We start from the raw sequence: 10,725 nt of genomic DNA on the forward strand, positions 1-10,725 counted from the left end.
AGGTGTGTCACCAGTGGGCAGCTGCCCCAACAGGCCAGAATCACATGCCACTCCATGGTCCCCACAGCCGTGGTGAGCACCCACAGAACAGATCCATGACACAGTCCATCCCAGGCGGCAGCCGATACAGCAATCTTCCAGAGCCACCGGCCATCCTCACAGCCAGGTCCAGCCTGCCCACGGTCCCTGCCAGCCCTCCCTGGCCACACCACCCAGCTGCAGCCCCAGTAAGAGTCCAGCTACGGGACACGGGCTCGGGAAGGAGTGTGTGGGCAGTGGGCGAGGTCCCCTGCCAGCCGGCAGGACAGGCCGGGGGGGCCATGGCCTCACACACTCACCCCCAGAGCCACTCCCACCAGGCAGTGGGACACAGGAACAGGTACTTGCCACAAGGATCCCTGCATCCACGTCCCAGGCACGTGGCCGCACAGGCTGCGGCTTCTCATGCACAAACGGCCACGACCCTTCCCTCGCAGGGCTGCCTCAGGGGCAGCAGTGATGGTGCCCGTGCCCCTCCCTTCCTGGGGCATCCCGGTGACCACCACTGGGTGTTGCAGCGCAGCGAGTCAGTGTGGCATCGAGGGAGAGAGGCCACGAGCTGGGCAGCAGGGGCCACGGAGAGGAGCCCACTGTGTCCTCGGCACAGGGGCCTCACATAAACCCTAACATGCTGACACACTTCCCAAGAAGATAAAGAAAGGGGAACTTCCAGGGCTGCTGAGGCCCCTTGGGGTTCCCACCCCATTTTTAGTCAGGGTACGGAGGCAGAGCTCCCTTCCCCCCAGGCTGTGCTGAGCTGAGCTGCTCTGTACAGAGCGGGATGAGCTGCACTGGGCAGAGCTGAACCGCATCCCAGAACAGGCTGCTGGCCCCATCCCAGGACAGGAGGCTGAGGGCTCAGAGTCAGGGTCCAAGCCCACCCCCATCATTCACCCGCCTGTGTGCAGGTCTCATACAGCCCTAGACCCCACGTTCCAGTCATGCTCTTACACACACACACACACACGTGCACACACACATGGGCACACACACAAACAGGCACAGTCGCACGCAAAAACACGCACACACGCACTCGTGTACCTACACGTAAACACATGCACACAAAACACCCACAAGTGCCAGGCCTCCAGGGGCAGCTCACAGTGGGCTGGACAAGGCGGGCTGGACAGGGCAGGCTGCCACTCCAACCAGCAGGAGGGCGGCTGAGGACAGGGCATCATTATTGTCTCCCCTCCTCGGGGTGGGGGGCCAGGCCGACCGCCCCCCGCCAGCCCAGGCAGAGGCTGGACCGGGGAGGGCTGACTGGCCCGTGCCTGCAGAGCTGGAGCTCCAGGAGCTGTGTGCGGATGCCACTGAGAGCCAGGAGCTGGACGAGCTGTGGGCCAGCCTGCTTGTCTTCATCACCCTGTTCCTGCTCAGTGTCAGCTACAGCACCGCCACCACCCTGTTCAAGGTGGGAGCCTGGAGGCCCCTCGGCCAGGGCGGGGAAGGCCCAGAGGGAGCGGGCGCTTCCAGCATGAGCTGTGCTCACGCATATGCCCTCCTTCCAGGTGCGCTGGGTCCTGGCCACCGTCCTGCAGGAGAAGCCACAGCCCATCCGAGACTACGCCAACATCGTGCGGCCGGCAGAGTAGGCCCAGAGACAGGGCAACGAGGCCGTGCTTGCCCCTCCCCGTGTCAGAGCTTATCTGCTCACACGCAGATATAGACAGATGATAGGTAGATAATAGGATAAAATTTTAAGAGCGTTTTGTTCATTTTGAGCTGACAAGACCCACACCCATCGCAAGGTTTCCGGAGGTCGAGGCCTGGGTTCCCTCCTCCCATCTCCAGGACTGGGGGTCCCCCAAGGACAGACCTGAGTGTCTTCTTCTCTGACTGGTGCCCCAGATCAGGAGACCTGCCCCATGGACAACAGCACAAGGACAACAAGGGGCTCGACTCACACCGGCCCCCAGAGCCAGAGGCCGTTGCACAAGGCAGAATGCATCTCCCCCAAGCCCGGAAGGCCAGTGTGCAGGTCACCGGCCAGGAGGGCCTCTGCCTGGCACACGGGGACCGCAGTCTGAGAGCAGGCCCCTGGGTGGACACTGCCAGGGATGCTGCCTCCGCGGGCCCTCCCGGCAGTAAGGGGCTGCCTTCTCAGGGTCCCTCTGTCCCTCTTTCTTTCCTTCTGTTACAAACCCAGCACAGGGGGCTGATGCTGGCCCCCGAGAGCTATGGCCACGGCCTAATCCCAGGAACCTTGAATGTGACCTTGTTTGGAAAAGTGTCTTTGCAGATGTGATTGACGCTAAAGATCTTCAGATGAGATGATCCGGGCCCTAAATGTGATGGCGGGTGTCCTTCCAAGAGGCTGAGGAGGAGGTACGCAGACACAGAGGAGAAGCCCCATGAAGAGGGAGACGGGGGTGGGAGGGACGGGGCCACAAGCCGAGGAGTGACCCTGGCCTGTGGAAGGTGCTCAGTCGTGCCGGGCATGCACCCTGACCCATGGAAGGTGCTGGGTCAAGCTGGGCACAGACCCGGACCCGTGGACAGTGCTCAGTCATGCCAGACACAGACCCTGACTTCTGGAAGGTGTTCAATAATGCCGGCAATGGACCCTGACCGGTGGAAGGTGTTCAGTGATGCCAGGCACAGACCCCGACATGGAAGGTGCCCTGTAAATCCTAGCAGAGTGCACGTCTGTCCTCTTTCCTGACTTCCTGGTAACTCCACAAGGCTGCACAAGTCCACACATGACCACGCTCCCCTTGGGGAGTGCAGGCAGCACGCGTCCCCACACCATCTCGGTGCCATCATCCCCGTGACCTCCCTCTCTTACGACTGGAAGACCGTGTTCTTGCACACCAGTTTAGGTTTCTAGATAACAAGAGCAGAAAGGAGCCTTTGCTCGCATCCCAGAGCCCGTCCAAGGGCCCAGAGGGTGCTCGGAATAGCTTGCATGTGTGTGCTACCTTTGTTACGAACGATGAGCCAGTATTAGTAGATCACCGTGAACTAAAGTCCACAGTCCACGGTGGTCTCAGCACCTGTGGTGTGTCCCCGCCTATGAGCCTGAGCAATGCATCCCTTGCCCCCAACCACAGGCCTGTGGGGCCCTGTCCATGGTGCTGCCCTGGTCAGCCCTGCTCTGGAGGATGCCGTCCGCCTGCTCCACCATCTCATTGGCAACACACTAAGTTCCCTTCCGCAGAAGATCGCCTCTGGGCCCCATTCCTTCCTCGCCCTCCCCCCAGCCCCGGAAACACCTCATCCCCCCGGCCGTAGTGTGCTTTCTGGACACGGTGCAGGGGGATGGGACAGCGTGGAGCCTTCTGCAGCTGGCCCACTGACCCGGCACACGCCGAACAGAGTGAAGTCCACACGTGCCCATAGGGGCTGACTGCCCGGGCGGCTCCTCAGGAACGGCCCGAGAGGTGCAGGTGTGCGGGGGCTTGGGGCGGGAGCCCTGCTGCACCTTCACACACAAAACACTCCCTATCCATAAGAAAGAACATCCAGGTATCCAAGCTCATGGTCACTGCTTGAAAGAGGCGCTGTGTCGGACCCCATACGGGTTCTGCCCCCGTCAATCCTGAAGACAGGAAACCCCAGCAGCCTGACGTGGAGGGAAAGCCACGAGAGATTTCTCTCTCCAGCAGCATGACGGCACACCAGCTTGGCCTTCCCCGGAGCCTGACGTACGGCCCCCACGCTAGCACCGTGCACCCGCCTTGCAAATGAGTCACCGGAAGGGACACCCTCCTGTACGAACATGCCCGTCAGGCGACTCCTCCTTGCATTCCTCCACATGTAGTCTGCCAACTCCTGCCTCTGTGCTAATCGACAGTCTCGGGGACATTTGCAGGAGGGAACGAGGTCCCGGAGCCCTGTGAGGTGGTGCTTCTCCAGAGCACTTACTAACAGCTGCAGGCCTGGGTCCCAGGCTGCGTCCTGACGGCCCTCAAGGAACTCCCTCCTTCTTTCTCCTAGAGAATCTAAAAGGTTGTTCGTTCTCTGTGGACAGCCTGGGACTGGGCCACAGGGCAGGCCAGGGGGAGCCGATGGCCCACGATCCTCTGATGGGCAGGGGTCGTTCCAACCACACAGGCTCCCAGGGCAGGGCAGTCGGGGGCAAGGGCAGACCCTCCCACGGGCCACCCAGCTCTGCTTCGGGGGTCACGGCGAGACCCGCTGAGGTTGCTGACATGCTTTCCGCTGGGTGTGGGGACCCAGGACACAGCGCCCTTCAGATACGCCGCCCTCCAAACATGCAATTAGACACAGATTATTTAGAGCCGAGGCATGGATGGAGCCAGAGGAGACAGGATTCTACTGGGAGGCCACCCTGCTGTGTGGACAGGGCAAGCCCAGGGCTGGTCCGCAGGCTACGGGTGGGACAGTCTGCACCCACGCTGCAAGCTTGCGGGGCCACAAGGAGGAGCCCACCAGGGCTGGGGGCACCGCAGGGCTTGGCTGAGAGCAGCTGAGACGGCTCTGCGGGGGGGGGGGGGAGGCAGCAAGCATATCCCTGCAGGAGGCACACAGCTAAGAGCATCCTGTGGAGGGGGGTTCCTGTTCTCTCCCTAGGGCCCCCGGGCACCCACCACACCCCACCCCCGCAGACTCCCGTGGGGCACCCTTGGCTGTGTCCGCATTCCCCCCAGGGCCTCAGACAAAACCACCCAGAAGAAAAAGGAACTTCAGGAAGCAAGCCAAACCTCTGGTTTCATTCCTGTTCTTAGTCTTCCTGGGGCTGCCTGGAGGCTAGGAAGCAGGGCTGTGGGCACAGAGCTCAGCCACGAGGAGCCACGTGTGTCTGGGGCCACAGCAGGGAGGAGGTGCGGTGCAGGGGCGAGCATGGCTGCAGGGGAGCGGCCCCCACGGCCCCAACCATGCTGAGTGGGGTCTGCATGGGGCCAAGACAGAGGGATTAAGATGGGGACAGAGAACCAGCTACAGGAGCTGAGGAACACCAGGCCCTCAGGACCCCATGGAGGGACTGGAGCAGGTGAGCCAGCACGGGGGAAGGCAGGCTGCCCGAAGTCCATGGCACCTCCCAGGGCAGGGACGAGGGGGGCGTGGGAGGGGCTCACCCACACCAACACTGCTGGATGCACCAGACGCTGACAAAAGGGGGCCAGGACCGGGACCTTCAAGGACCATGACGGGCATGATGGGCAGAAGCCTGAGGGTTGCCCTTCACCCCCTGTGCTGGGCGCCGGGGGCTGGGCCAGCTTGAGCCACTGCAGGACCAATGCCAACATGGACAGATGGGTCTGAGGTGAGGACACAGAAAGGGGCTGGCTCAGCACAGGGGAGGAGAAACCAGGTGGACTGAGGGTCCTGTCCAGGCCAAGGGAGCCGGCTCAAGCCTCAGGCCAGGGCCAGAGGTGTTGGCCATGAGGCCCTGGGCGGCACCAGATGAGCAGCAGATGAGCAGAGCAGACCAGGAGGGGCTGGTATGGCCCCCATGTGCTCAGAACCCAGACAGCAGACAGAGGCTGATCAGGGAGCTCAACATGCTACAGGAGTCAGCGGCTGAGGATCTTGGGCCAAACCTGGGCTAAAGGGTCTGTGATGAGCAGCAGAGGTGGGGCAGCCTTGGGACACACAGAAGTCTGGGGCAGAACTCAGGCACGTCTGGGAGAAGGAGCATAGAGCAAGAAGGGCAGGGGCTGCCCCAGGGGCTCAGCGGAACAGAGAGAGCTTGTGCAGGTGAGAGGGGGCAGGTGGTAGAGACAGGGAGCATTAGGGGGCTGCCCCAGGGGCTCAGGGGAGCAGGCAGAGCCTGTGCAGGTGAGCAGGGGCAGGTGGGAGAGCAGGAGGGGAGAGGGGCTGCCCCAGGGCTCAGGAGAACAGACAGAGCTTGTGCAGGTGAGCAGGTGTAGCTGAAAGTAGGAGGGGTAGGGGGCTGCACCAGGGGCTCAGGGGAGCAGGTGGAGCCTGTGCAGGTGAGCAGGGGCAGGTGGGAGAGCAGGAGGGGAGAGGGCCTGCCCCAGGGTCCCAGGGGAGCAGGTAGAGCTTGTGCAGGTGAGCAGGGGCAGTTGGGAGAGCAGGAGGAGTAGGGGGCTGCCCCAGGGGCTCAGGGAAGCAGACAGAGCTTCTGCAGGTGAGCAGCGGCAGGCGGGAGAGCAGGAGGGGAAGGGGGCTGCCCCAGGGTCTCAGGGGAGCAGACAGTGCCTGTGCAGGTGAACAGGGGCAGGTGGGAGAGCAGGAGGGGAGAGGGGCCCCCCAGGGGCTCAGGGGATCACACAGCGCTTGTGCAGGTGAGCAGGGGCAGGTGGGAGAGCAGGAGGGGAAGGGGGCTGCCCCAGGGGCTCAGGGGAGCAGACAGAGCCTGTGCAGGTGAGCAGGGGCAGGTGGGAGAGCAGGAGGGGAAGGGGGCTGCCTCAGGGCCTTAGAGGAGCAGGCATGGCCTGTGCAGGTGAGCAGGTGTATGTGAGAGTAGGAGGGGAAGGGGGCTGCCCAGGGGGCTCAGGGGAGCAGACAGAGCCTGTGCAGGGGAGCAGGGGCAGGTGGGAGAGCTGGAGGGGAGAGGGTCTGCCCCAGGGCTCAGGGGAGCTGACAGAGCCTGTGCAGGTGAGCAGGTGTATGTGAGAGTAGAAGGAGTAGGGGGCTGCCCCAGGGGCTCAGGGGAGCAGACAGAGCCTGTGCAGGTGAGCAGGGGCAGGTGGGAGAGCAGGAGGGGAGAGGAGATGCCCCAGGGTCCCAGGGAAGCAGGTAGAGCTTGTGCAGGTGAGCAGGGACAGTTGGGAGAGCAGGAGGAGTAGGTGGCTGCCCCAGGGGCTCATGGGAGCAGACAGAGCTTGTGCAGGTGAGCAGGGGCAGGTGGGAGAGCAGGAGGGGCAGGGGGCTGCACCAGGGGCTCAGGGGAGCAGGTAGAGCCTGTGCAGGTGAGCAGGGGCAGGTGGGAGAGCAGGAAGGGAAGGGGGCTGCCCCGGGGCTCAGGGGAGCAGGCCGAGCTTCTCAGGTCAGCAGGGGCCTGGGGCCCAGGAGGGGCAGAGGCTTCCCCAGGAGCTCCGGGGATGAAGGGCGGGACTGAGCTAGCAGGAGCTCTGGACTAGGTGGGAGCTGAGCAGGTGCAGCCTATAGATACAACGGAGGGCTCTGGCCCAGGGGTGCGTCCCTGCACATGGGGGACAGGGTGAGGGGCTGGCCCGGGGGGACACGTTAGGGTGGAGACTGGAGCCTGGGTGGGAATGTCTCTGGGGCGGAAGGGTCAGCGGTAGTCACCTTTGAGGGGCCGAGGGGGCCAAGGTCTTCGGGCCAGGGGCACGAGCCCTGTTCTGGAGGCTCATGGGGACGAGGAACAGAAGAGGTGGACATGCCTCAGCCAGGCAGGGAGCCACAGGGCAGCGGCCCCAGTGGAGGAGAGAGCAAGGGGCCCGATCAGAGCTTGAGGCAGGGCTGCCGGCCTGGGGTGTGGGTGGGAGGGGACACCAGACAGGTTCCTCCGCCTTAGCAGAGGGGACCAGGGTCAGAGGGGATAGTCCTGGCTGGGTTTGGGGGGCTGAGCTGCCCTGCGGTGCTGGCACCCTGCACGGAGCACAGCCAGGGCAGGGCAAGTCCCCCCCACGCTGAGGGGCATTCAGGCTCAGGAACGACGTGGGCTGAAGGAGGACTCTGGGAGAGCAAGGAGCTGAACAGGCCCCAGAGCAGGGGTGGCCACGCCAGGGGCACGGGCTGGGAGGGCCCCGGGTGAGCTCAGGAAGCCAGGCCAGGAAGGCCTGAGGGTCCAGTGTGTTTGGGGCAGGGACGGGGGCCAGGGCTGCTTGGCTGCAGGCCGACCCAGAAGACGTGAGGCCTGGAGGGCAGTTGGCGGGCCTTGTTGCGGGCTCTGGGCTGAGGGGCATGGGCAGCGGTGGACGTTCCTGCTGGTCCAAGGCACAACCAGGCCAGGACAGCGTGGCAGTGGACCTAGGAGACTAGCAGGAGCCGGCTGGGACCAGGGGCCACAGGTCAGGGCTCAGACAGAGGGCTCGGTCAGGCTGGAAACCCAGAGGAAGCCTGCGGCCCAGGGGGACCCTGACCCAGGTGGTCACCCAGCACTGACCAAGCTCATGAGTCCAGCACCTGTGGCCGCAGAGAGCTAGGCCAGGCAGCTGGTGTGCACACGGCCAGGAAGCACATGGGCACTGGGCCCAGGGGCACCCCAGCCCGGGCACCTGCTGTCCTGCCCCAACCCTGGCAGGGGTGAGAGCCTGGTGGTCACACAGCCTCCTCTCTTGCAGCCTCCACCACGGCCCCATCGGTGTTCCCACTGGCCCCCAGCTGCGGGACCACATCCGGCTCCACAGTGGCCCTGGCCTGCCTGGTGTCCGGCTACTTCCCCGAGCCCGTGACTGTGTCCTGGAACTCCGGCTCCTTGACCAGTGATGTGCACACCTTTCCGTCCGTCCTGCAGTCCTCAGGGCTCTACTCTCGCAGCAGCATGGTGACAGTGCCCTCCAGCAGGTGGCCCAGTGACACCTTCACCTGCACCGTGGCCCACCCGGCTAGTAGCACCAACATTGTCAAGCCAGGTGAGAGGACGGGCTTCAGAGAGGGCGTCCACTGGGAGACAGGCCAGGTCAGCTGGCCCGCCTCGACCCCAGGGCACAAGGGAAGCACCGCTGTCTCCCCCATCTGAAGGCCTCCCAATTGTGGAAGGAGGTCCTCTGGGTGTTGCTGCCTGGTCCACTGTGACCACAGGCAGTTTACCCCACTCCAGTCCCCTACACCCACCCGAAACTATGCCTACTCCAGACACCCAGGAATGACCACTCTGCTCTCTCTGCAGTGCCCAAAGAATATGTCTGCAAGACTAATCACGAATGTCCAGGTGAGTCAGAGGTCCCTGCCCTCCACCCATAGCAGATGGGCAGCATCCAGCCACAGTCTGGTGGGGGGAATGGATGTTCAAGAGAAAGCCCACCCACGTGCTGACCCCTGTACCCTGTCGCCTTTACTAGTTTCTTGTTTGCTGGGAGGACCTTCAGTCTTCATCTTCCCCCCAAAACCCAAGGACACCCTCTCCATTACCCGAACCCCCGAGGTCACATGCGTAGTGGTGGACATGGAAGACCCCGAAGTCCAGATCAGCTGGTTCGTGGATGACCAGGAGATGCGCCCGGCCAAGACAAAGGTGCCTGAGGAGCAGTTCAACAGCACCTACCGTGTGGTCAGTGTCCTCCCCATCGTGCACCAGGACTGGCTCAAGGGGAAGGAGTTCAAGTGCAAGGTCAACAACAAAGCCCTCCCATCCCCCATCGAGAGGACCATCTCCAAGGCCAGAGGTGTGCAGCAGGGTGAGGGGTGCAGGGAGGGTTGAGCGGGGCCTTGCAGACCAAGCGCAGCCCTCCACCCTGTAAGTGACCATCTGTGCTGACCTCTGACCCCACAGGGCAGGCCCATCAGCCCAATGTGTACGTCCTGCCCCCATCCCGGGATGAGATGAACAAGAACACAGTCAGCGTGACCTGCCTGGTCAAAGACTTCTACCCACCTGAGGTTGATGTCGAGTGGCAGAACAATGGCCAGCAGATGCCAGAAAGCAGTATCCGAACAACCCCACCCCAACTGGACGCAGATGGGACCTACTTCCTCTACAGCAAGCTCTCGGTGGACAAGAACCGCTGGCAGCGGGGTGAGGTCGTCACGTGTGCGGTATTGCATGAAGCTCTACACAACCACCACACACAGAAATCCATCTCCCAGTCTCCGGGTAAATGAGAAACGCGCCCGGTACCCCAGCAAGCCCCCACCCATGGGCTCTCAGGGTCCCACAAGGACGCCAGAGCCCTCACCCCTGTGTACATACCTCCCGGGCAGGCACCCCTGCATGAAATAAAGCACCCAGCACTGCCCTGGGACTCTGCGATGCTGTCATGGTTCTTTCTGAGGCAGAGCTCAGGAACCCCGGACTTCTGGGCGGCACAGACAGGCCTAGCTCCAAGGCCAAGGGGTCACCATTGGTGGGAGAGAGCGAGTCCCATGGGGGCATGGTCCCCGAGTGGGCAGGTCTTCACGGGCTGCCACAGGATGTGGGCAGGAGTTGCCTGGGCAGGAGTTGCCTGAGCAGGAGTGGGGACTTTGCCAGAGGTGGCAGCCACTCTGGGCCGTCCCTCCAGTCAGAAGCTACCCAGGGCTGGAGGGTATGGACCTGGATTGCAGAAGCCCCTCCAGAGCCCTCAGGGAAATGAGCACACAGTCCTACCCAACTCTGTACCAACCCAAGTTGTGGGACCCCGGCCTGTCCTCCACCCTAGGCTCCCTGGGCCTCCTGAGACCCTGCGTGGTAGCTCTGTGCCCCTGCAAGAGCCATGCCTGACCCGTGTGTGGGGACAGGCCCTCCTTTGCCCTCAGGCACTCCACGAACAGGCCCCCTCCCTCCCTCACATGCAGGGGTTTGGCCCGGCTTCATCCTGCCTGAGGCCAGGCCTGTCCAGTCCTGAGCACACTCATCCCCGTGCCCCAAAGGGGCAGAGGCAGGTGGCCCTGAGTGCCCAGGGGAAGGACCATCCCAGATGCCCTCTTGGACACTGAGTCCAGACCCATTGAAAAGAAGCCTGTCCCGCTGAGCAATGCCACCTTCACTCACACACATACACACATACAGACACTCACACAAGCACACGTGTACATACACACACGGGCTCTAAACGCTGGGCCTCACACCGGACAGCCTCCATGAGCCCAGAGCAGAGCGGGTCCTGGGAACCCTCAGCGTGCACACTAGCCTGGTCCCCATCCCCTCCA

General features: G+C 63.2%; 1 gene segment (V, D, J or C); it reads left to right on the top strand.

Annotated features, from left to right (window-relative positions):
- The first annotated feature begins 4,873 nt into the window (after positions 1 to 4,873).
- Positions 4,874 to 9,839, top strand: LOC113938941. The segment is given in 5 exon segments: positions 4,874 to 4,996; positions 8,220 to 8,510; positions 8,768 to 8,809; positions 8,940 to 9,263; positions 9,371 to 9,839. Coding segments are annotated over 5 exon segments (1,059 nt in total).
- Positions 9,840 to 10,725: the final 886 nt, after the last annotated feature.

Source organism: Zalophus californianus, chromosome 6, assembly GCF_009762305.2.
Source record: "Zalophus californianus isolate mZalCal1 chromosome 6, mZalCal1.pri.v2, whole genome shotgun sequence".
NCBI classification, from domain to species: Eukaryota; Metazoa; Chordata; class Mammalia; order Carnivora; family Otariidae; genus Zalophus; species Zalophus californianus.